Source organism: Manis pentadactyla, chromosome 13 (genome assembly GCF_030020395.1).
Source record: "Manis pentadactyla isolate mManPen7 chromosome 13, mManPen7.hap1, whole genome shotgun sequence".
In the NCBI taxonomy this organism is placed as follows: Eukaryota; Metazoa; Chordata; class Mammalia; order Pholidota; family Manidae; genus Manis; species Manis pentadactyla.
Window position 1 is genome coordinate 10,177,257 of NC_080031.1, and position 26,579 is coordinate 10,203,835.

At 37.9% G+C, this 26,579-nt stretch overlaps 2 protein-coding genes across 2 annotated transcripts; one reads left to right on the forward strand and one right to left on the reverse strand.

Annotated features, from left to right (window-relative positions):
* Positions 1-12,152: 12,152 nt before the first annotated feature.
* On the forward strand, positions 12,153-13,613 carry LOC118934663 (olfactory receptor 151-like). The gene has a single exon (XM_036930321.2). It carries the CDS (start codon positions 12,175-12,177, stop codon positions 13,171-13,173), a length of 999 nt encoding a protein of 332 aa, XP_036786216.2. The 5' UTR covers positions 12,153-12,174; the 3' UTR covers positions 13,174-13,613.
* A 5,898-nt stretch (positions 13,614-19,511) lies between these two features.
* LOC118934664 (olfactory receptor 8D1-like) lies at positions 19,512-20,563 on the reverse strand. Its single transcript, XM_036930322.2, has one exon. It carries the CDS (start codon positions 20,558-20,560, stop codon positions 19,634-19,636), a length of 927 nt encoding a protein of 308 aa, XP_036786217.2. The 5' UTR covers positions 20,561-20,563; the 3' UTR covers positions 19,512-19,633.
* Between the last annotated feature and the right edge of the window lie 6,016 nt (positions 20,564-26,579).

The window sequence follows — 26,579 nt, forward strand, 5'->3', positions numbered from 1 at the left end:
AAGTAAACACTGATAGATTTAACCAGAGAAAATAAAATGCTGTCATCTGTTCCATGTGTAATGTGCCTGGAATCTAAGGGTTGGGTCTTATTTGTTTGTTTCTTTCAGTAATTTTTTTGCTGATGTTTGTTTTGATTTTTGGATTGTTGAGCCAAGAAATGGGTTGTGCTGAAAAATACAAGATACCACTATATATTGTCTCCTTAACTTTTGCTACATGGAAGGGTGCACATTAAAAAGAACTAATGGAATTAGAACAACCAGTAGATGAACTGAAGGGGAGAACAGTTATTATTGAGATCATTAAGGACCTGGAAGAGAAAATGAAACATCAAACCCCACACAGACACACAGACACACACACACGAGATACAATTTTCAGTAGATTTCATTTTTCAGAGTAGCTTTACACTTACAGAAAAATTGAGCAGAAGGTACAGAGCTCCCATAACCCTCTCTCACCACCCCTCTTCCCCAGCAAATTTCTATGATTAGCAGTGTCTTTTATTGGTGTGGTTCATTTGTGGCAATTGATACTATATTATTAACTAAATTTCACTGTGTGCACTGGTTTTCACTCTTTGTGCTGTACTTTCTATGGGTTTTAACGAGTGGTATGACGTGTATCACCATTACAGTAGCACACAAAATGGATCCCTGTCCTTAAAATTGCCTGTGCTCCACCTATTCATTTCTTCCTCCCTTTCCCCAAACCCCCAAACCACTGCTCTTTTTACCTTCTCCACACTTTTGCCTTTTTCAAAATGTTATACAGTTGGAATCAAATAGAAGAAAGCCTTTCAAATTGACTTATTTTACCTAACAATATGCTTTTAAGTTTCCTCTTTGTCCTTTTATGGTGTGATAGCTCATTTCTTTTACACTGCATAATATTCCATTATATGAATGTATGGAGAATTAATCTATTTTTATAAGGCCACCTTGATTGCCTCCAAGTTTTGGCAAATATGAATAAAACTACTATAAACATTTATGTGAGGCTTTTTATATGGACATAGTTTTCAAGTCATTATGGTAAATTCCCTCTTGCTGGATCATATGGTACAAATATAGTTTTATTAAAAATTGTCAAACTATCTTCTACATAGCTATATACCATGTTGCATTTCTACCAGAAATGAGTAAGAGTTCCTGTAGCTCCATATCCACAGCAACATTTTGTGTTGTCAGTATTTTGGATTTTATCCTTTTATTAGGTATGTTGTGTATCTCATTGTTTTAATTTGTAATTTCATGATAGCATATGACATTGAGTAGGTTTTCATATGGTTATTTTCCATCTATATATCTTATTTTGTGAGGTGTCTGTCCAGATCTTTTACTCTTTTAAAGATTGGCTTGGTTTTTCTTCTTATTGTTGAGTTTTAAGAGTTCTTTGTATGTTTCAGTACCAGTTCTTTATCAGGTATATGTCTTGCAAAGATTTCCTTCCAGTCTGTAGCTTGTCTTTTCATTCACTTAATAGTGTATCAGGGAAGAAATTTTAATTTTAACAAAGTCCAACTTAATTTTTTTCTCATGGAATGTGCTATTTGTATTGTAGCTAAAAAGTCATTGCCCACTTCAAGTTCTTCACCTCATTTTTATCCTATGCACTCTACTAGGAGTTTTCTGCCTGTATTTTACCTTTAAGTCTATAATCCACTTTTTTTTTGAGAGGGCATCTCTCATATTTATTGATCAAATGGTTGTTAACAGTTAACAACAATAAAATTCTCTACAGGGGACTCGATGCACAATCATTAATCCACCCCAAGCCTAATTCTCATCGGTCTCCAATCTTCTGAAGCATAACGATCAAGTTCTTACATGGTGAACAAATTCTCACCTAGTGAATAAGTTCTTACATGGTGAATAGTGCAAGGGCAGTCATCACAGAAACTTTCGGTTTTGATCACGCATTATGAACTATAAACAATCAGGTCAAATATGAATATTCGATTGATTTTTATACTTGATTTATATGTGAATCCCACATTTCTCCCTTATTATTATTATTATTTTTAATAAAATGCTGAAGTGGTAGGTAGATGCAAGATAAGGTAGAAAACATAGTTTAGTGCTGAAAGAAAGCAAATGTAGATGATCAGGTGTGTGCCTGTAGACGAAGTGTTAATCCAAGCTAGACAATGGCAACAAAACATCCACGGATGCAGAAGATTTCTCTCAAAACAGGGGGGGTGAGGTTCTAAGCCTCACCTCTGTTGATCCCCAATTTTTCACCTGATGGCCCCCCTGCAACTGTGCCTGTCTTAGGTTGTTCCTCCTTTGAGGAATCTTACCTGTCTCTGGCTAGCCAGTCATCTTCCGGGGCCATACAGGGAAATGTAAAGTTGGTAAGTGAGAGAGAAGCAATATTGTTTGAAAAGGTTGGCTTTTTACTTCTTTGCAGATTTAAGCCCTGTGGGTTTTATGCCCAACATTTGTCTTGAGGTATCTTTACCACTTGGAAGAATTAAGATACTCGGTAAATTCGATATGAGGCATGAATTCTATTTAAGGGTTGTAATTAGGAAGGAAGAAGAAAAGCTATAGAAGTAGCAGATGGAAGAAAACATGGGAAGATTGGTTATTTCTTTGACATATCTTCTTGTAGAGTAACTTAAGCATGTATAGGTTTTAAACTACTAATTAAATTTTGCACCCACATTAACATAATAGGAATACAGTTACATAACCAAAGCAGACCTACAATTACCAGCCATCTCCACTGAAACCAAGAAAACCAGTTAGGCACCCTAAGCATTTGTGAAAATTTATCTATGATATGATGGATATTTTCTAACTGAATTTGAATAGTTTGAGAAAAATCAGACAATTTAAAACAACACATTCCTGGGAACTGTTCAGATCCCATATGTTCTTTTAACAGTAGATAGTCTGTAGTCTCAAGATTTTGGAGCACTGCAACTTGCACTTCTCCTAATTCTTGGTTGAGTTCCAACAGTATAGATCCAGTCAAATTTGTTATTTTACTGTATGCACAGGCCGGCTTAGATAGCTCCTTCTTCATTCCAAAGGCAATTCGAGGATCCAGTGGAATGAATGCAGCTACAATTGCAACAGCGCAAGGATCTTTGTTGACGTTTTTTGATGATCATCTTCTGGAAAGACTCTTCCAGAATATGTTGATGTTGGAACTTCTTCATATCGTATATTAGTTCATTTTCTGGGTAGCCAAATTAAGCTTTGATCCTCTGTATAAACACAAACAGATCCTTTGCCCACACTTTGATATGCCCTTTATACCATTGTGAAGAACTTATTGGAGGTCACCACACAGGAACTGCTTTTTTTTTTTATCATTAATCTACAATGACATGAAGAATATTATGTTTACTAGGCTCTTGCAAATACCAGGTCCCCCCTATAAACCTCTTTACAGTCACTGTCCACCAGCATAGCAGAATACTATAGAATCACTACTTGTCTTCTCTGTGCTGTACAGCCCACCTCTTTCTCCCACCCCCACCTTAATGTATGCTAATCTTAATACCACCCTTCCTCTCCCCCCCTTATGCCTCCATAACCACCCATCCTCCTTAGTCCCTTTCCCTTTGGTACCTGTTAGTCCAGTCTTGGGTTCTGTGATTCTGCTGCTGTTTTGTTCCTTCAGTTATTCCTTTGTTCTTAAGCTCCACAGATGAGTGAAATCATTTGGTATTTCTCTTTCTCCACTTGGCTATTTTCACTGAGCATAATACAATCCAGCTCCATCCATGTTGCTGCAAATGGTAGGATTTGTTTTTTTCTTATGGGTGAGTAATATTCCATTGTGTATATGTACCACATCTTCTTTATCCAATCATCTACTGATGGACACTTAGGTTGCTTCCAATTCTTGGCTATTGTAAATAGTGCTGCGCTAAACATAGGGGTGCATCTGTCTTCTTCAAACTTGAGTGCTGCATTCTTAGGGTAAATTCCTAGGAGTGGAATTCCTGGGTCCAAATGGTAAGTCTGTTTTGAGCATTTTGATGTACCTCCATACTGCTTTCCACAATGGTTGAACTAATTTACATTCCCACCAGCAGTGTAGGAGGGTTCCCCTTTCTCCACAGCCTCACCAACATTTGTTGTTGTTTGTCTTTTGGATGGCAGCTATCTTTACTGGTGTGAGGTGATACCTCATTGTAGTTTTAATTTGCATTTCTCTGATAATTAGTGATGTGGAGCATCTTTTCATTTGTCTGTTGGCCATCTGTATTTTTTTTTTTGGAGAACTGTCTGTTCAGTTCCTCTGCCCATTTTTTAAGTGGATTGTTTGTTTTTTGTTTGTTGAGGTGGGTGAGTTCTTTATATATTTTGGATGTCAAGCCTTTATCGGATCTGTCATTTACAAATATATTCTCCCATACTGTAGGGTTCCTTTTTGTTCTATTGATGGTGTCTTTCACTGTACAGAAGGTTTACAGCTTAATATAGTCCCACTTGTTCATTTTTGCTGTTGTTTCCTTGCCTGGGGAGATATGTTCAAGAAGAGGTCACTCATGTTTATGTCTAAGAGGTTTTTGCCTATGTTTTTTTCTAAGAGTTTTATGGTTTCATGACTTACATTCAGGTCTTAGATCCATTCTGAGTTTACTTTTGTATGTGGAGTTAGACAATGGTCCAGTTTCATTCTTCTACATGTAGTTGTCCAGTTTTGCCAGCACCATCTGTTGAAGAGACTGTCATTTCGCCATTGTATGTCCATGGCTCCTTTATCAAATATTAATTGACCATATATGTTTGGGTTATTGTCTGGGGTCTCTAATCTGTTCCACTGGTCTGTGGCTCTGTTCTTGTGCCAGTACCAAATTGTCTTGATTACTATGGTTTTATAGTAGAAGTTGAAGTTGGGGAGTGAGATCCCCCCTACTTTATTCTTCTTTCACAGGACTGCTTTGGCTATTTGTGGTTTTTGGTATTTCCATATGAATTTTTGAATTATTTGTTCCAGTTCACTGAAGAATGTTGCTGGTAATTTGATAGGGATTGCATCAAATCTGTATATTGCTTTGGGCAGGATGGCCATTTTGACGATATTAATTCTTCCTAGCCATGAGCATGGGATGAGTTTCATTTGTTAGTGTCCCATTTAATTTCTCTTAAGAGTGACTTGTAGTTTTCAGGGTATAGGTCTTTCACTTCTTTGGTTAGGTTTATTCCTAGGTATTTTATTATTTTAGATGCAATTGTGAATGGAATTGTTTTCCTGATTTCTCTTTCTATTGGTTCATTGTTAGTGTATAGGAAAGCTACAGATTTCTGTGTGTTAATTTTGTATCCTGCAACTTTGCTGTATTCCGATAACAGTTCTAGTAGTTTTGGGGTGGAGTCTTTAGGGTTTTTTATGTACAATATCATGTCATCTGCAAATAGTGACAGTTTAACTTCTTCTTTACCAATCTGGATTCCTTGTATTTCTTTGTTTTGTCTGATTGCCGTGGCTAGGACCTCCAGTACAATGTTAAATAACAGTGGGGAGAGTGAGCATCCCTGTCTAATTCCCGATCTCAGAGGAAAAGCTTTCAGCTTCTCACTGTTCAGTATAATATTGGCTGTGGGTTTATAATATATGGTCTTTATTATATTGAGGTACTTGCCCTCTATTCCGATTTTGCTGAGAGTTTTTATCATGAATGGATGTTGAATTTTGTCAAATGCTTTTTCAGCATCTATGGAGATGATCATGTGGTTTTTGTCTGTCTTTTTGTTGATGTGGTGGATGATGTTGATGGATATTTGAATGTTGTACCATCCTTGCATCCCTGGGATGAATCCCACTTGGTCATGGTGTATGATCCTTTTGATATACTTTTGAATTCGGTTTGCTAATATTTTATTGAGTATTTTTGCATCTACATTCATCAGGGATATTGGTCTGTAATTTTCTTTTTTGGTGGGGTCTTTGCCTGGTTTTGGTATTAGGGTGATGTTGGCTCCATAGAATGAGTTTGGGAGTATTCCGTCCTCTTCTATTTTTTGGAAAACTTTAAGGAGAATGGATATTATGTCTTCTCTGTGTGTCTTATAAAATTACGAGGTAAATCCGTCCAGCCCCGGGGTTTTGTTCTTGGGTAGTTTTTTATTACCGCTTCAATTTCTTTGCTTGTAATTGGTTTATTTAACTTTTGTGTTTCTTCCTTGGTCAGTCTTGGAAGTTTGTATTTTTCTAGGAAGTTGTCCATTTCTCCTAGGTTTTCCAGCTTGTTGGCATATAGGTTTTCATAGTAGTCTTTAATAATTCTTTGTATTTCTGTGGAGTCTGTCATGATTTTTCCATTCTCATTTCTAATTCTGTTGATTTGTGTTGATTCTCTTTTTCTCTTAATATGTTTCACTAGAGACTTATCTATTTTGTTTATTTTCTCAAAGAACCAGCTCTTGGTTTCATTGATTTTTTCTATTGTTTTATACTTCTCAATTTTGTTTATTTCTTCTCTGATTTTTATTATGTCCCTCATTCTGCTGACTTTAGGCCTCATTTGCTCTTCTTTTTCCAGTTTCGTTAATTGTGATGTTAGACTATTCATTTGTGATTGTTCTTCCTTCTTCAAGTGTGCCTGGATTGCTATATACTTTCCTCTTAAGACTGCTTTCGCTGTGTTCCACAGAAGTCGGGGCTTTGTGTTGTTGTTGTCATTTGTTTCTATATATTCCTTGATCTCTATTTTAATTTTTTCATTGATCCATTGATTATTTAGGAGCATGTTGTTAAGCCTCCATGTGTTTGTGAGCCTTTTTGTTTTCTTTGTAGAATTTATTTCTAGTTTTATACCTCTGTGGTCTGAAAAATTGGTTGGTAGAATTTCAGTATTTTGGAATTTACTGAGGCTCTTTTTGTGGGCTAGTATGTGGTCTATTCTGGAGAATGTTCCATGTGCACTTGAGAAGAATGTATATCCTGCTGCTTTTGGATGTAGAGTTCTATAGATGTCTATTAGGTCCATCTGTTCTACTGTGTTGTTCAGTGCCTCCGTGTCCTTACTTATTTCTGTCGGGTGGATCTATCCTTTGGGGTGAGTGGTGTGTTGAAGTCTCCTAAAATGAATGCATTGCAGTCTATTTCCCCCTTTAGTTCTGTTAGTATTTGTTTCACATATGCTGGTGCTCCTGTGTTGGGTGTGTATATATTCAGAATGGTTATATCCTCTTGTTGGACTGAGCCCTTTATCATTATGTAATGTCCTTCTTTATCTCTCGTTGCTTTCTTTGTTTTGAAGTCTATTTTGTCTGATATTAGTACTGCAACCCCTGCTTTCTTCTCGCTGTTGTTTGCCTGAAATATGTTTTTCCATCCCTTGACTTTTAGTCTGTGCATATCTTTGGGTTTGAGGTGAGTTTCTTGTAAGCAGCATATAGATGGGTCTTGCTTTTTTTATCCATTCTATTACTCTGTGTCTTTTGATTGGTGCATTAAGTCCATTTACATTTACGGTGACTATTGAGAGATATGTACTTATTACCATTGCAGGCTTTAAATTCGTGGTTACCAAAGGTTCAAGGTTAGCCTCTTTAGTATCTTACTGCGTAACTTAGCTCGCTTATGGAGCTGTTATATACACTGTCTGGAGATTCTTTCCTTTCTCCCTTCTTATTCCTCCTCCTCCATTCTTCATATGTTGTGTGTTTTGTTCTGTGCTCTTTCTAGGAGTGCTCCCATCTAGAGCAGTCCCTGTAAGATGTCCTGTAGAGGTGGTTTGTGGGAAGCAAATTCCCTCAGCTTTTGCTTGTCTGGGGATTGTTTAATCCCGCCATCATATTTAAATGATAGTCATGCTGGATACAGTATCCTTGGTTCAAGGCCCTTCTGTTTCATTGCATTAAATATATCATGCCATTCTCTTCTGGCCTGTAGGGTTTCTGTCGAGAAGTCTGACAATAGCCTGATGGGTTTTCCTTTATAGGTGACCTTTTTCTCTCTAGCTGCCTTTAAAACTCTTTCCTTGTTCTTGAACTTTGCCATTTTAATTATTATGTGTCTTGGTGTTGTCCTCCTTGGATCCTTTCTGTTGTGGGTTCTGTGTATTTCCATGGTCTGTTCGATTATTTCCTCCCCCAGTTTGGGGAAGTTTTCAGCAATTATTTCTTCAAAGACACTTTCTATTCCTTTTCCTCTCTCTTCTTCTGCTACCCCTATAATATGGATATTGTTCCTTTTGGATTGGTCACACAGTTCTCTTAATATTGTTTCATTCCTGGAGATCCTTTTATCTCTCTCTATGTCAGCTTCTATGCGTTCTTGTTCTCTGATTTCTATGCCTTCAATGGCCTCTTGCATCTTATCCATTCTGCTTATAAATCCTTCCAAACTCTCCTTTCTGTAATCTCCTTTCTGGCATCTGTGATCTCCCTCCGGACTTCATCACATTGCTCTTGCATTTTTCTCTGCATCTTCTTCAGCATGTTTATGATTTTTATTTTGAATTCTTTTTCAGGAAGACTGGTTAGGTATGTCTCCTTCTCTGGTGTTGCCTCTGTGATCTTGGTTTGCCTGTAATTTTGCCTTTTCATTGTCATAGAAATAGTTTGCAGAGCTGAAATGAGTGACGGCTGGAAGGACTTCCCTTCTTGTTGGTTTGTGGCCCTCCTCTCCTGGGAGAACAGCGACCTCTAGTGGCTTGTGGTGGGCAGCTGTGCACAGACAGGGCTTCTGCTTCCTGACCGGCTGCTATGGTGTTTATCTCCGCTGTTGCTGTGGGCGTGGCCTGGCTCAGGTAGCTGCTCCAAAATGGTGGAGCCCCTTTGGAGGGGGCACGACCGGGTGGCTATTTATCTCCATAAGGGGCCTCCGTGCTCCCTGCTGCCCAGGGGGTTAGAGTGCCCAATGATCCCCAGATTCCCTACCTCTGGACTAAGTGTTCCGCCCTGCCCCTTTAAGACTTCCAAAAAGCACTCGCCAAAACAAAACAAAAAATAAATAAATAAATAAATAAAGGCCACTCACGTTTCTTTGTTCTCCGGCGCCAGCCTCAGGCACGCGCTCACCATTGTTGCTGCCCTGTTTCCCTAGTATCCAGGGCCCCGTGCATGCACTCTGTCTGTGCTCTGGCCCGGATGGCTGGGGCTGGGTGTTCAGCAGTCCTGGGCTCCGTCTCCCTCCTGCTTTGACTCCTCTCCTCCCGCCAGGAGCTGGGGGGAGGGGCACTCGGGTCCCGCCGGGCTGGGGCTTGGATCTTACCCCCTTCATGAGGCACTGGGTTCTCGCAGGTGTGCATGTGTTCTGGATGTTGTCCTGTGTCCTCTGGTCTCTATTCTAGGAAGAGTTGTCTTTGTTATATTTTCATAGATATATGTGGTTTTGGGAGGAGATTTCTGCTGCTTTACTCACGCCGCCATCTTGGCTCCTATAATCCACTTTGAGTCAACTTTTTTGAAAGATGTAAAATCTGTGTTTAGGTTCTGTTTTTTTTTCTTTTGCATGTGAATGTCCAGTTGTTTCAGCACCATTTGTTGAAAAGACTTTCCTTCTTCAAATGCATTGCTTTTGTTCCTTTGTCAAAATCAATTTACTATACTGCTCCATTTCTTTGATTGTTCTTTTGCTAATAACACCCTTTCATGTTCACTGTAGATTCAAGGCAATCTTGAAGTTAGTTAATGTCAGTGCTTTGACTTTATTCTCTTTCAGTATTGGGTTGATGTTCCTGATCTTACGTCTTTTCATATAAAATTTCCAATCAGTTTGTAGATATCTAAAATGTAACTCACTGGGAATTTGATTGAGATTGCATTGGAGATATAGATCAAGTTGGCAAGAAATGACATCTTAACAATATTGACTCCTAAAGATGTTCATGGACTATCTCTCCATATATTTAGATCTTGCTTGATTTCATCAGAGTTTTATAGTTTCCTCATATCAATCTTGTACCTATTGTGATAGATTTATACCAAAGTATTTCATTTTTTGTTGGTGCAAATGTAATGGTAATGTGTGTTAAATTTCAAATTCTAATGGTTTATTTTTAGAATATAGGGAAAATGATTTTTGTATATTAACCTTTTAATTACTTATTAGGTATGGGAGAGATTTTTGGTTGATTTTTGTAATTTTATTCATAGGCAATCATGTCATCTATGAACAGAAACAGTTTTATTTCTTCCCTCCAATTATTTTATCTTTTATTTCATTTTCTTGTCTTACTGCATTGGTATTTTCCATATGGTGTTTAACTGGAATGGAGAGAGCAGACATCCAGGCCTTGTTCATAATCTTGGCAGAAGAGCATCTAGTTTCTCAGCATTTTGTGCATCAGAGCCACCAGGAGGCTCTGATAAGCTCTGGTGAAAACATCCCCATACAACTACATCAAAACCACTAAGGAATATATTTAGAAAAGATTCTTTCTGGATATAATATATTTAGGAAGGATTCCTATCTGGATCATCCTTGCTGCTACTAGGATACGTATTCACTATAGTCCATGAGACTAGATCTTATTTGACCTGAATTATAGCACAAAGAGTTACAAATCTAAAAGCAAGACTTACTAAGCTCCATTTTTGTAGCACTGAGATGAGAGTTAGGACCTCTACTCACTGAAGTGAGTGAATCCATACAACAAACTGCTGCATGTACATTTGGGATAATCTCACAATCATTCCAGATGGGAGTCATACCCATATTCTGCAAAAATATTTCTCCTTCTAAGAAGTAAAATAAAAAATGTAATTCTGTACATTGGAAATTCCAATACTCTGTGTGTGTCATTATTCTGGGTGCAAATATAACTTATTGCTTTTCTTCATCTCAGGAGAAGCTAACCTCTGGGAATCTCCATTGGCTGATGTGTTCCTAGGAGAATATCATACTCATTTATTTCCTTGGAAGTCAAAGTACTGAAAAAAATAAATCAAAATATTCCCTTGCTGACAAAGGATAGCTCAAGATATAGGGCTTGAAGGAGATCTTATTACTCATTTAGCGTCACCAAGTATTAGAACTTAGTGATCATCCACCCAACACTATCCTTTTATAGAAAAGGAAACATGGATTGCCTTTCCCAAAGTCACACAGTTCATTAGTGACACACTTGGAGCAGAAACCTGGCCTTAAAAATCTGGTAAGAGTGAGACTTTCTTTCTTCTTTATTTCTAATAGTTGCTACTTGATATTTTTTTAATGGTGGGGGCTAGTAACATCATACTCTAAACAAATCAGCAAAGCACTGGACAGATGTCTGTCATGCAGCTAACTGTGGGAATTTATGTCACTTTACAAAACAGAAAATGTAAACTCTTGACAGCATTCAAGTAAGTCTACAAATTCTGAGTATTCACTGTGAAATGGAATTACTTAGGGAGAATTATAAATTTACATTCCAATAAAACTATAGTTAGTCCAAATATATACAGCTATTGCTTAACCCAGTACAACTGAATTGGAAGAACAGGGTTTTCTATTGCCTATATGTGTTCAGTGGTGGAACAATAAGAAAAGTTCTTCTCCTCTTCCTAAATCATAGATTTGCTTAGATTCACCCATAATACATTCCAAACCTCTTCTGAGAAAGAAAACTATATAACTAGGTGTGCAATCATTGAATCACAGAACTCCAGAACTAAGGTGAAGACCACCTTAATTTGGAAGAAGCCTCTGAGCTTCACTCTGGGACTGTGACCCCAAGCTATGTATTCTCTTTCCAGTACTTTTGAAAGAGTATGCTGAGTTGCATGGTAAATAACAATTCAGAGAAAGACTGATCCTAACCTTGAAATTACCTTCTTAATATTGAATAAAACCTTGATGTCACCAGAACTGAGGGCTCCAGCACTGGCCACTTCAGTCCATAATTGCTGAGCTCCTTTTGTACCAGGCACCTTATAATCTTTGAAGGTAATCAAATTCTTGGTGGCTTGACCCACTCAGATACTTCCGACAATTTTCAAGATCATATCCTATTAGTTTTGTTTCTTATGATCTTCTTTGGCTAAATGTAACACAATCCTGACATGAAAAATATAATCATAACTCTAAATATAATTATAATATAATGAAACAATTATAATTCACCAATTTGTTATTCACAACCTGTTTTTATTTGATAATCAGTTTTGTTATCTGATGCAACAGTAATAAAACAATCACCAAGCATGGGAACACAGCTTTCTTACTTCCTGTGATTTTTCTTTTTCTAGTTTCCCATTTCCTGTTTCCTGAAGGAAATGACCAGATGCAATTATTCCACCCTGACTGAGTTTGTCCTTGAAGGATTAACAGACCAACTAGAACTCAAGCTGCCCCTCTTTCTACTGTTTCTAGGGGTCTATGGGATCACTGTAGTGGGAAACCTGGGTATGATCCTCCTAATAACTTTTAGTTCCAAGCTCCAATCTCCCATGTACTTTTTTCTCTGTAACTTGTCATTCCTAGATCTCTTTTATTCCTCAGTCGTTACCCCAAAACTTCTAGGAAATTTTGTATTACAACAAAATGTTATCTCCTATCCTGAATGTATGACACAGCTTTTTTTCTTTTGCGTGTTTGCTATTGCTGAGTGCTTTATGCTGTCTGCCATGGCATATGACAGATATGTAGCTATCTGTAGTCCACTGCTCTACAATGTCACCATGTCCCCAAAGGTATGTAATGTGTTGGTGACCGGCGTCTATTCCGTGGCAACATTTGGAGCTATAGCCCATACAACCTCCATGATCAGGCTTCCTTTTTGTGGGGACAACCTCATCCGCCATTATTTCTGTGACATATTTCCCCTCCTAAAGCTCTCCTGCTCCAGCACCTACCTAAACGAGCTCCTGGTGGTACTTGTAGGTGGATTCAATCTGTTGGCAACAACTACAACCATCATCATCTCTTACATCTTCATACTCGCCACCATTCTTCAAATACCTTCAGCTGAGGGCAGGTCCAAAGCTTTTACTACTTGTGGCTCTCATTTTACAGCTGTTGGGGTCTTTTATGGATCCATGATATTTATGTACTTTAAGCCAACCTCCAATAGTAGCAATATGGCCCAGGAGAAGGTGGCCTCTGTATTTTACACCACGGTGATCCCCATGCTGAATCCCTTGATCTATAGCTTGAGAAATAAGGATGTAAAGAAAGTGCTAAGAAAGGTCCTGGAGAGCTGGTGTGGACCACTCCAGGGTAGACGTAGAACCACGAAAAGTCGTGGTAATGGTGTGCTTATTTCCTTTTCATAAACTAACTTCCCTCTTTGTTCCTTAAACGTAACATCCCCTTCTCATTCCCTCTACCATAGCTGCCAGATGTTATGCCACACACACATACACATGCCTCTATCCCTTAAGCAAACCATCACTTGATTTTATGATTCAGTGGTTTGTTGATGAGCTTTGTCTTGAAATTTTCTTAGATAAATTTTCATAGTCCTTTTTCCTTCTGTATTGAGAAAATCTGGTGTGGAATATTTTTTCCCATTAGGTAGGGTGCATTGGTATTCATCTACCTCTGCTTCCCATATCTATTACCTACCTATCTATTTATCTGTCTCATGGTAAATAGTATCAAACTAGGCTGTGATAAAAAATAATAATCTTAACTATCATGGGATGAATACACAACTAAATTGTATACTTGGCTGATGTGATGGTCTTTTCTTAAGTCCTCCTTTTCTGTTCTGCTATTTATCTTTCTCCAGAAAAGTATAATTACCAAATTAATAGACCTTTACAAAAAGGAATGAAGAAATTACTTAAAGATAATTTAATAAAACAAATCATTAAGTTATTTTATTAATATTTAAATAATAAACTAATAAAATATTTATTATTAGTAATAAAAAGTACCTTCCTTCCAACAGTTTATGAAAATGTCAGTTTCTGCCTTGCTTTACTAACAATTAGCATGATCATTCCTTTTAAATATTAACTATTTTAAAGTGTGTAATAGTGATTTAACTTGCATTTTTGTAATGATTAATATTGTTGAGCACCTTTTCTCACATCTGCTATCTGTATATCTTCTTTAATGAAATATCTTTAGTGAAAAGTCCAATTTATCAATGTATTCTCATTGTTCCAATGGCTTTACTGAAATATAATAGACACATAATGTTATCTAAGCTTAAGGTATACAATGTGATGATTCCATACACGTACATTTTGCAAAATGTGTGCCACATAAAGTTGGTAACACATTTGTTACTTCACATAATTTCCATGTTGTCATGCAGAGTGAATAAAATATTTGTTCTCTTGAGTGTGGTGATGGTTTAGCAGATGTGTACATGTGTCAAAACTTGTCAAGTTGTATATTTTACATATGTGCAGTACAATGTATTTCAATTATATTTAATCAATTGATGTATGCCTATATTTCAATAAAGTTTAAAAAATTGTCAAGAATCATAAAATATCTTTGTGGTATTTTATTGGAATTGCATTAAATTTTTTAAGTTAATTAGAGAGGATTAACATCTTTAAATGTGGAGTCAGCCTATCCAAGAACAATATACGTCTTTTCATTTGCTCATATCTACTTTAGTATCTTTAATAGCATTTGAATACTTCTCTTATATTTCGTTTTGCACATGTTTTTGTTAAATTCATTCATATTTTATCTGTTTCCTAGGGTAAATGAGGCTTTTCTGCATTATTACGCTCTGTAACTGGTAATCATTTTTGTATTGATATTTGAATAAAAATTTACCTCCCATTACCTTACTGAATTCCTTTTGTTAATTTTATTATTTATCTCTAGGGTTTTCCAGGTATATTATCATATAATCTGCAAATACAGATAATTTTATGCTTTTTTTTACATTTTCTTATGCTGCTAGTTAACTGTTCATATCTAATTGCATTGACTAATAATTTTAGGGTAATAATAAATTATGATGGGGTAACAAACTCACTTCCCTTGTTCTGGATCTTAGTAGAAAGACCTCTAGTGTTTCCCATTAAACAAATGAAAATTATGAAATCAAAGTATATTTGTTTTATTATGAAAAGGAAGTCTCCATTTCTATTTTAATGAGTGTTTTTATCAGACCTAATAAAATTCGAATTTTGTCAATGGCTTTTTCAGATTACAGAGGTTTTCATAGTTTTTATCTTTTCTTACACTTCTTTGTTATTAGGTATCATGTCATAGGACTCCATTATTAAAAATCATTTCATTTCTTATAGACCTTGTTTACTCAGGGCACATTATCTTCTCATTCTGATGCTAGAATAAATTTATTAATACAGTAGTTAGTATTTTGGCTTTGACATTCTTAAATGTTATTGATCTATAACAGTCTTTTATGTTTTTATCAGTTTTAAGTATCAGGTTATGCTTTTCCATAAAAAGGATTTGGAAAATTTTCCTTATATTTATTCTATGGAATTTTTGAAGTATTGGGACTATTTTTCCTTTGAAGGTTTTCTAGAACTGAAACAATCTGGGCCCCGTGTTTCCCTGTGGGATAGTTTCTTGATAGTGTTCATCCTTAATGGAAAATGATGTATTTAATCTTTTACCCCTGGTAATACAATTATGGTGAAAGTACTTATCTAGTAAACTATCCCTTTTAACTAGGTTTTAAAGTTTACTTGCAGAAAGATCTCAAAACATTTTCTCATGTTTTACTTTATTTTATTTAAATGGTTTATTTGTGTGTCTTTCTCACTTTGCATTTTATGTATTCTCCTTTATCTTGATTAATACAGTCATACAGCTGTATGTTTTTCTAAAAAATAGGATTTTGATTTTTAAGTTATGTCTTTTCTACTCTATTACTTTCTTCTTTTGATTGCCTTTGTTTATTTTTTTTTGTCTATTTTGTTCACATTGTGAACATACAGAAAATGCTTGGCATCTGTGCCTCCATATTGTATTTGTCTCCTTTGCTGTTTTAACCTTTTTTCCAAAAGAAAATAATGAGGCTTCTGCTCAGCCTTGCCATGAATCATAGGCTTGTTCATCATCACGAGGAATTCTGCTTACAGTTGAGATTTCTGAAAATACCCCCTTACACAAAGCTTGCCTTCCAGGAGGAGAAAGGGAAATATATCTGAGTATAATGATAGTTCTGTCAAAGATTTACAGGAGCATCATGACGTGGTCCTAGGTCGATGAGCATCAACTAACCAAGCACGTGGAGTTTCACAGCTCTCCTCAGACCCTCACTGGTGCCCAGAGGTCTGCACCTTCTGTCCCTCCCTAACCAGCTCCCCTTTCCCTAGCATAAAAGAAGCTTGTAAAAATCACTGAGTTAAGACGGCGCTTTAGGACATGAGTCTGCCATCATCTTGGTCTGCTGGCTTCTTTGCCTCAAAACCTTGTCTCTCAACTTTCTGGCACGTCATGCAGTGAGTGGTATGAACTGATAAATGAAAGCACTGTAACCCACATGTGAGCAAAATGTACATTTCTGTTACTGAGAATGCTCCTCTTGCCCACTGCTCATCACCACCACCCATCTCTAAATCAGTGCTGCTTTCATTTCTGTTAACATATTTAGTTTTGCCTGTGGTAGGTCTTCATATGCATTTTATAGACAAATTTTACTCTTTGAGATAATTTCCTATAATCTTAATTCATCTATGCCCTCTTCCATAGGTATAGGACCATGTAGTTTCCTTAATGGATGTCTATTTTTCTACAGAAGCAGCAAGGGGAAGAGACTGGGTGTCCATCTTTGTCTTTTTTTTCTTTTCGATTTATTCCATGATTTTACATTTCCCTGCTTGCTTTTCTTTCCCCTGCCTTCCATCCTGACTCCAAACCCTTTGTCTCCCTTGATTTAATCTCTTTCTCCCTAGAAGTGTTGCCTCTCTAAGATAACCTCCTTGAGTCTTATGTGCACTTTTAAAATTTCTTTTGTGTAGTCACTGTTCTGCTATACAAGCCTACTGTTTCAATATTTTTGCATTGAAGATGGACCTTTTCATTCCTGGGACTAAATCCCTTCACTGGAATCTAGTATTACTTTTCTACTTACAGGTGATATGAAGTGGGTGCTGCTCTCTAGCTATGCTGCAGGTGCAGTGATTATGCGGTTGTACATGCTCTTGTAGTTGATCTGTGTAGCTCTAAGGAGGCTGTATGGAGAGTTGTAAATATGAGCAGGTGTCTTATATTTATATGAGGTGTCATCTCAGCTACTCTAAAGTTCTAGAGAAAACATTGCAATAAAAAGAGGGTAGCCAAATAGTCAAATAATACATAGTGAGATTTTCAACATGAGCAAACATGAGGATATTGCATATAATGAGATATCATCACATGTTAACTCAAAGGGCTAAAATTAAAGAGACTCACAATCCTATGTGCTGACAAGGATCTAGAAGAGCTGGAATTCTCACATGGCTGGTGGCAGTCTAGCATTACCAACCCCTTGGAAAGCAGTTTGATATTATTTTATAAAGCTAAATACTAACCTATTTTGTAACATAGTAGGCATATACTCAGGACTGGGTATATATCCAAGAGAAATGAGGCTACAGACCAACCCAATGACAGGCAAAAGTATATTCATAGAAACATTAGCCACAATAGCCCCTACATGAATACATGGCCAAATGTCCATCAAACAGGATAACTGATGAATAAAATGTGCCATATTTATACAATGGAGACCATAAAACATGTTGCAACATGGACGAGTCTTATAGAAAAAATTTTGAGTAATATAAGCTAGATGTAGAAGAGTATATACTGTCTGATTCTATTTACATGAAGTTCAAAATAAGACAAAACTATCCAATTGTAAAATGTTACCTGTTGGGGTTGGATATTAACTGAGAAAGAGAAAGCCTTTGGGTGTGATGCTAATATTCTATTTCATAATATTATTTCCATCTTCTAATCTGGAGCTTCCCTTTACTGAAGCAATAAAAATGGGGGTGCAGTTACCACAAAAAGAATATTGTATCTTACTATACTGAGAAAAAGAAATAGAGCAATTAAATTACTACAGAGCTAAAGATGAAGAAATTAGCTTAAAGATCTGGACTGAAACTACATTGTTTCCAGGAATCAATTCCTCTTAGGAAATTGAGTGATGTATAAAGTTTGCTTCAGTTTTATAATTGTAACAGGAGCAGTAGTAAAAAGAAAACAAAATAAAGTAAAACAAGTTAACTAAACTGCAATAAGACAGAGAGAGAAGAGGAGAGATTACAAATCAGTGGGGTAGAAAATGATAATGTGGAGGTCAGGAGCCAGGTAACTATTCTTTGCGATATTAAAGCCACTGAGAAGAATAAATATGTGCTATATTCTCCTTAAAGACTGAAAGATCATAAGGAATGGGAAAACTTGAGAAGACAGACGCTGAGAAAACATATTAAAGAAATAAATGGAGGAAGGCATAGAAGAAGGGAGATACATTAAGAGACAGGTGGACAAGGGCATGGTAGAAACCCAAGATCTGGTTAAACAAACTGGTAGAAAAAGATACATTCTTGTTAGAATTAACAAAAAATGAGCTAAAGATAGATAAACTTTGTTAGAACGGTGGGGTTTTGAAAGACCCAACGTACTGATTTTATATATCTCAATTGGAATAATTTTCCAAAATAAAATTTAGAGAACAATGTAAAAACTATACTGGCAAAGGCAAAAAAAGAAAAAAAAAGAAGTAAAGGGAGAAAGGCACCTAATTCCAACAACCACCGCTGCTATATAACATGTAACAATGAGTGAAAAGCCACCACTGGAGAGAGAAGTTACACTTTCAGAAATTCAACAGAACATTCCTTGGAGGAAGAGGGAAACAGCTGAGGGATGCAAAATACTAGAGGCATATTTCATTACAACCTTCCCTTAAACAACAAACAAAAAGACAGAAAAAATGTTACATGAGACTTGGGATGTGTGAAAACCCAGGAGAGATGTCTCGGGTTTGTGGCATGTACTTACGCCGTAAGATGGCGTGCCCAGAAATGTCAGTCACCCACAGCCTCAGGCAGGAATCTGCTGGGCGCCATCTCCATGTGAAGATGAGAGCAGGTTTTGCAAACTTCATTGCAACTGGCAGGGGAAACCCTAGCTGCGACACCATCCTGAAAATGCCTGCTTAGAGGTTCTTAGCACAGAACCATGGTGTTAAAAAACAAAAAACAAAAAAACTGAAGGTCAACAAAGAAATGGAAATGAAGAGATTCTGAATGTGCTGAATACAATAGAAAAAAAAGTACAAGCATTTTGAGGAAGACCTACTGACTAGAATTGCCATTCTTACAACTGTTTTTCCTTTCTTATTTCTCTCTTTTTTTATTTTCTGGTGTATTTGTCTCATTCCTCAAGAATTACTGGGAACCCGGCATCAAGTTACATGTCTCTTAGCATTCATATAGGTGGACAACTCAGTGCTTCTTACATAGCTGGTACTCGATTAGCAAACTGAGGATGCTAGGAAAAAAGAATAATGTTGGAGAAAATAGGAATTCTTATTCTCTTCTACCCAGTATGTTAGGAAAAAAAACCTATCTCAACTTCAGTTTTCTGTCAAAAAACATGAACATTATTCCTGCTTTACTAAATGTCTTTTCATTTCATTGAGGAAATTAAATCAATTATGGATGGGGAAGTACTTTTAAAATCCAGATATTGTATATATTACAACAGATAGACAAGGAAAAATGAACAGAAGGAATGTATTTTCAGTGGAACCATTCATTTCACCCATCTTCACATATCCAAAAGCAAGGCTCATTTCTTCACCAAAACCTTTCTCAGTGCTCTTTTCACATCCTTGTTCCTCAGACTGTAGATTAAGGGGTTCAGCATGGGGATGACCGTGGTGTAGAACACCGAGGACACCTTCTCCTGGTCCAGAGAGTCGCTGGAAGGGGGCTTGAAATACATGAATGTGATAGACCCAAAGAAGATCCCCACAGCCACGAGGTGGGAGCTGCACGTTCCAAAGGCTTTGGACCGGCCCTCTGATGATCGGATGCCAAGGATGCTGTAGAAGATGAAGGCATAGGAAATGAAGAGAGCTAGGGTGGGTACCAAGGTGTTACATCCCGCAATGATGTAAAGCAGAAGCTCATTGAGGTGTGTACTGGAGCAGGAGAGATTGAGGAGAGGAAGGACATCACAGAAGTAATGGTTGATGACACGGGATTTGCAGAAGGACAGTTTCATCATGGCACTTGTGTGGGCCGAGGCAGAGAGGAAGCCCAGGATGAGGGAAACCAGCACGAGAAGTGAGCAGACACGAGAGGACATGATCACATTATAAAGCAGCGGGTTGCAGATAGCAACGTAGCGGTCGTATGCCATCACAGTCAGGAGGTAACCCTCAGCCACCACGAAGACCGCGAAGAGAAAGAGCTGTGCCATGCACTCAGAATAAAGGATCACATTCCTCTCTCTCAAGAAGGTCACCAGCATTTTGGGGGTAATGACAGAGGAAGAGCAGAAATCAATGAAGGACAAGCTGCTGAGGAGGTAGTACATGGGGGTGTGCAGGTGAGAACTGAGCCCAATCAGCGTGATCATGCCCAGGTTGCCCACCACCGTGACCGCGTAGATTCCTAGGAAGAGGAGGAAGAGGGGCAGCTGGAACTCTGGCTGCTGTGTTAAACCCACTATCACAAACTTGGTTGTTGTAGAATGATTTCCTGCTGCCATTCTTCTCTGAAGATTTCTGTGAAAATGGAAAATAAGAATTATTTTAAGAGGGTTCTTTACTTTCTGTCCAAACAAAACCGGACCTGCATACGGGGGATCAGCTGGAGCAGAGAAACTGAACGACCACTCTCGTTATCCCTCGTCCTGTCTCCCTAATGCACCCTGGGTCCCCTCCAAGTTGGTCCCAGCATTTCGGTCACATTAAAGTGCCCCTTACCCGACTTAGAATCTTCTCCCTTGAATTTGGCAACTAAACCAAAGCCCCTTTTGTCGTGAGAATTGCTAACACCATTTGCTGACAGTTTAATAGAAGAAAAGATTCGTGAAGGTTCTAATCACTCAATTTCCCCAGTCTCCTCAAACTGTAAAGCCTGCAGGCATATCTCATAGCATCTGCAGTCAAGAAGACAATGACCCCAGCGTGATGACCTCCTATCCAGTTGGAGTGGCAGTAGGTGAGGAGTTGGGTGTAAGGTGTCCAATCATCATTCTATGAACAAAAATGTCTGCACTGAAGCAGAAGAACTACTCATACCGCACCCCTGGCCCGCCACTAAGAAGGGCAAGGATGGGGGAGAAGGCAGAGTTCACTGCTGGGACCACTGATGAAGGACAATTTCCTGTGACCCTGTGAAGTTCACAATGGGAGTCTCCTCATGGCCTCAGCTATACTCAGAAATGCCAGCTGGCCTGAACCCTAGCAGCGAACTACTAGCTCTTTACTTCTAAGAACCAAAACCCAACTGCAAGCCCTTACTGTGGAAGAAAAGAGTGCTTCTCAGCATGTCTGAGATGAATGTTGCGATTGGTGTAAACCTTGACCTTTCCAGAACTCAGTGTCCTTGGTGGTGTGACCGCTGGATCTGAAGAAAGAGAAGTAATGCTAGGTCTTTTCCCTGAAGGAGTGGTGGACTCTGGTTAGTCCATCCTGTTGCAATATGGACCTCTAGATGGATGGGTATTGTGGTAGTATTCTACTTACTGTGTTCCCCCATTTAGAAACATTGTGTTCCTCATTGCCTTCATGAAAAATCCAGATTATTTACCCAATATTTAAGACCTATAATAATGAAGCCCCAGCTTAACTTTTATGCTTCTATTTCCCAACACCATACGTCCACTCAAGCATGTCATGCTCATCCATGTAAGATAGTTTGCATATCACAAATGCACCGGAAAGTTTTTGGGCCTGTCCACCATTTCAATGCTATTTCCTTTGCCTCTCTCTGTATATCATCTGCACTGTATCATTCATCTTTATTAGCTCAACTTAGGCACCACCTTCTCTTGAAATTCCTGGCACCCTCTTTGTCTGCATTAATATTATATGTACACGTTTTTTTTTCACCGTGTAGTATATCAATGACAGCTGTCTATCTTCTTCTCAAACTCTCTGCACTAAGCTTTCAGTTCTCCAAGGACAGGGACTGTACCTACGCATCTTTGTGTCCCTACTGCCTAAATCACAATAAGCACATATAATTTTTTAAACTATACAACTAATAAAATATACAAAATAGAAACAAGTATATATTTGTTGGAGAAATGTATGATGTTCATAGTCATTCCTCAAAGATAATGGGGCTTTTTGAAGGAGTGGGGAAAATTACCAATAACATTTTTTTTACACTTCACTCTCTACCATCTTTCAGTCCAGTTAAGACCTAATTAAAATAATGTTTTTTTCTCTTTTTTTAGATCCTGAATTTTTAAATTACTACTTTTCAAACACAAGTATGTAACTACACATAGATGACTAAATATGAATGTGTGTACTATTTTTATGAGTTTATTTTTTCTTTTCCTTTGTTTCCACCCTCCCATTTCATAGGACCTTTAACTTTTCCCCAGTTAACTTTCTAAGTTTTCATACAATTTTACACACTAGCACACACACACACAGTTTTGTAATTTGCTTAGAATGTATAATACTATTACCTATAATATTTTTGCATCTTCCCTTCTCATTCAAAAATACCCTTAGAATATTCCTCCGAGGGAAATGGGTAGCTTTAATTCATTATCTTAAATAGCAGCATAATACTCAGTGAGATGGATATGCTATACCACTATATATATATATGCATCCTATCAATAAGCATTAGCTTCTTTTCTAGATTTTTCAAAATGTTTGCTATATTAAATATGTTATTTAAACATATACACACACATATACATACTAATGTTTTTTGCTATGAAATTATTTCCCAGGAGAAATACTTACTGCTCAAAGAATTTGTAAATATTTACTTCATATAAATGGTGTCACATTTTATTTCTAAATAACTATAATAATGCACATTTTTGGTAACACTACATGAGTACCCTTTTTCTTGCGTCCTCACTAGCAGTACGTATTACCTATTTTTGCCAGTTGGATATTATATGATAGGTCATTACTACATTAATTTATCTTTGTTCTCCAATAAATATAAGGATATTTTCATGCATTTTGGGGCATTTGAATTTGTTCTATAAGTTGCCTATTCTGTTGTTTATCAATTTCTTTTTAATTTTTCTATTATAGAAATTAACCTGTCTTCTGAACTATTTTTTTGGTCAACTTTATTGATTTTACTTATGGTATCTTGCTGTAAAATTTTTTAAATATTCAATGTGCTATAAAGATTTTTAAATATTAAAAGTTTAATTATTTCAATAGATGGAAATATTTGGCTTTTTAATTTATACCTTCTAGATTTCCATACTTGGCTAAAAAAGATACACCACAAGGTTCTTGATCTTGAAATTTTACCAAACTTGGAGGAAATAAGGGAAAAGATAAAAAAAATTTTTTTGGCATTTGAAGAGTCTGTTATTTAATCAAATATTCCATGAAAAAGTTACAATTGCTTAAAGAACGTTTTCCACGGCACCCTAAGAGGGGTGTACTGAGGCGTTGTGTGCCCACTGCCTAGGGCAGCATCTTCCAGGCAGTGCTCATGATGTTCTGCGAATAAAAAGAATAAAACACAACAAAGCAGGTGAATGTGCTTCCATTTCCAAGGAAGGAATTCCATACACCTGTCTCAGAGTCTTTGGTGAACATTTGTGCACTAAAAGCTTTAAATAGTCCAGCTAGAAAGAAATCTGTTCAGCTTCTTGTTTTTATTGATAACAAAAATGTTAAATGAGTTTAACAAGGGAAAGAGAATGGATAGCCTCTTCGGCAACCCAATGGAGAAGCTTTGATGTCAAAGGAGGCTTATATCAAGGGCTGGATTCACTGTAGACCAGTTTTCAACACTGGGCAGTCATTCAGTGAAAATCTCAGTGTTCTCATCTATGAAGCGAGAATGATAATATTTGTTTCAAAGGATTATTGTAATAACTAAACTAATGAACATAAAGCCATTATTTAAAAACACTAATCACAATGTAATGTTTTTTAAAAGAAATGTAACTCAATGTAGAAAGGAACACAATATGGGGACAAAGAAATACATTACCTTGCTATGAAGAAAAGACAGATGTGTTTCTTCTTCATCCTAGAAATTTCACCTGGGTATGAATGGTGAAAATATTGTAGGCATTTGGGGTGGCTAGGTTTTTAAACATTTCTGTCTCCAGAACTGGAAATTTGGAGAGGGCCTGGAAGTGCCAAGCCTTTCTTGGGGAAGTTGATGTATACAAGGCTCCTCATCCTAAACGGTTTACCTCTGACAAGTGCTTGTGAGACCAGGAGGAAAATCATAGGTCTAGGCAGTCTGCTTGGACTTGTAATCCATCTCCTTTTGGCCTGAGAACATTCCTTCCAGGTAGATGAGAGGTAGAATTTATGTTTAACATTCTGTCCAATAATTAATACTCTGCCTGTGATTGTATCTGCTCTTGTATCTTCATCTCTTAGAGATTTGTTGGTATAGGTGGGTGTATAACAAGGCAAGGGAAATTAATAAATACATAAGCCAGAACCACTTAGAGGAAGCAAAGCTGAAGCTTTATATGTTATATGGAAAGAGTCCCGCGGAAGCCCCAGGGATGCTCTCGGCACCAGAGCTGGGTGAGCTTAGCCTGCGAACCACCCCTGCAGGGGGCTGTGACCCAAGTTAGGAAGAAGCAACAAGGCAAGTTAACAGGAGAGGAGAAGGGAAGACATAACTGAGAGGGAAGAATAGTGCAGGAAGTGCTCCCTGGTAAAGCCAAGCCATTGTACATAGTGAGTCCTCTTGCTAATCACCAACTGCCCTTCTGGTAGGCAAAGCACCATGACCATAAATGAAACTGGACACTTACCCCGACACCACACAGAGACTGAAGTTCTTAGGACTTGTTTTCTTTTCTCATGTCACAGAGTCCTGCTATAGCCAATAAGCCACTTCTACTGCCCGATTTTTGTGTTTATATATCTGTGATTGAACTGTTTTGTTGACTGAAAGTCAAAAATGAAATTCATCTGAGAGTACAAACTCTCTGGCTCTGGAAGCAAATCAGGTTTAATGTCATCAGTCTTAAAAGCAAGAGGGTGATGTAATATGCAACTTTATTTGTGGCTTATTGAGCTTAGGGACATCATCAGAAAGATGTAATTGCTCTGTATGCACAGGTCCCCCAAGACCACTGGAGGCTAGGGAGTGCTGGAGCACTCAGTATTTCAGAACCCTTTGCAAAAATAATCACATCATCCTCTGGGCCCACCTATTACTTTATTTCTCAAAAATAGCAAATGTCCAAGGGGCGGAGGCAACATGGTGGCGTGAGTAGGACAGTGGGAATCTCCTCCCAAAAACATATATATTTTTGGAAATACAACAAATACAACTAATCCTAAAAGAGAGACCAGAAGATATAGGAAACAGCCAGACTACAACTACACCAGTGAGAATCCAGCGCCTGGTGGAAGGGGTAAGATACAAGCCCCGGCCCGGCGGGACCCGAGCACACCTCCCCCCAGCTCCCAGCAGGAGGGAGAGGGAGCCCAGAACTGCTAAACACCCAGCCCCAGCCACCCACACCAGAGCGCAGACACAGTGCATGGGTGGAGGGCTGGAAACTAGGGAAATAGGGCAGCAAGACCTCTGAGCAGGTTCGGAAGCTGATGCCCCTGTGACAAAGAAAAGCGAGTGCTTTTTGAAAGTCTTAAAGGGACAGGGACATAACAGCTGGATGGAAACAAAACAGGTCACAGCTCAGTGGCTGGAAATTACAGGGAAAACCAGGCGCACTAAACCCCTGGACAACAGCTCTGAGACCCCTCACGGAGGTAAACACCCAAACAGCCCCCCTGTCCATTACCCCTCCCGGCGCTGCGAAAGCAGAGAAGCAGCCTAAGGCAGACCATGCCCAAAGAAAGGGAAATTCCTCCCTTCCGGCCAGGCAAGACACAAAGACCCAGTCTATATGCAATTACCCAACACAAGCCACTAGGGGTCGCAGTTGTCCAAGTAAAGAAAGGCCAGTAGCAAGTGAAAAGTTTGGCCCTTCCAGCTGACAGTCAATAGCACCTGTCAACATGAAAAGGAAAAAAAATATGATCCAGACAAGACTAACACGGACAGCTTCGGCATCTGCTACATCTTCCCTTGAGAAGGAACCTGGGGAGATAGATTTAACCAGTCTTCCTGAAAAAGAATTCAAAACAAAAGTCATAACCATGCTGATGGACTTGCAGAGAAATATGCAAGAACAAAGGAAGGAGAACACAGAAATAAAACAAGCTCTGGAAGGACTTCAAAACAGAATGGACGAGATGCAAGAGACCATTAATGGACTAGAAAACAGAGAACAGGAACGCAGAGAAGCTGATGCAGAGAGAGATAAAAGGATCTCCAGGAATGAAAGAATTGTAAGAGAGCTGAGTGACCAATCGAAACAGAAAAATATCCGCCTTATAGGGGTACCAGAAGAAGCAGAAGAGAGAAAAAGGGATAGAAAGTGTTTTTGAAGAAATAATTGCCGAAAACTTCCCCAAACTAGGGGAAGAAATGGCCTCTCAGACAACAGAGGTACATGGAACTCCCATGACAAGGGATCCAATGAGGGAAACACCAAGACACATAATAATTAAAATGGCAAAGAT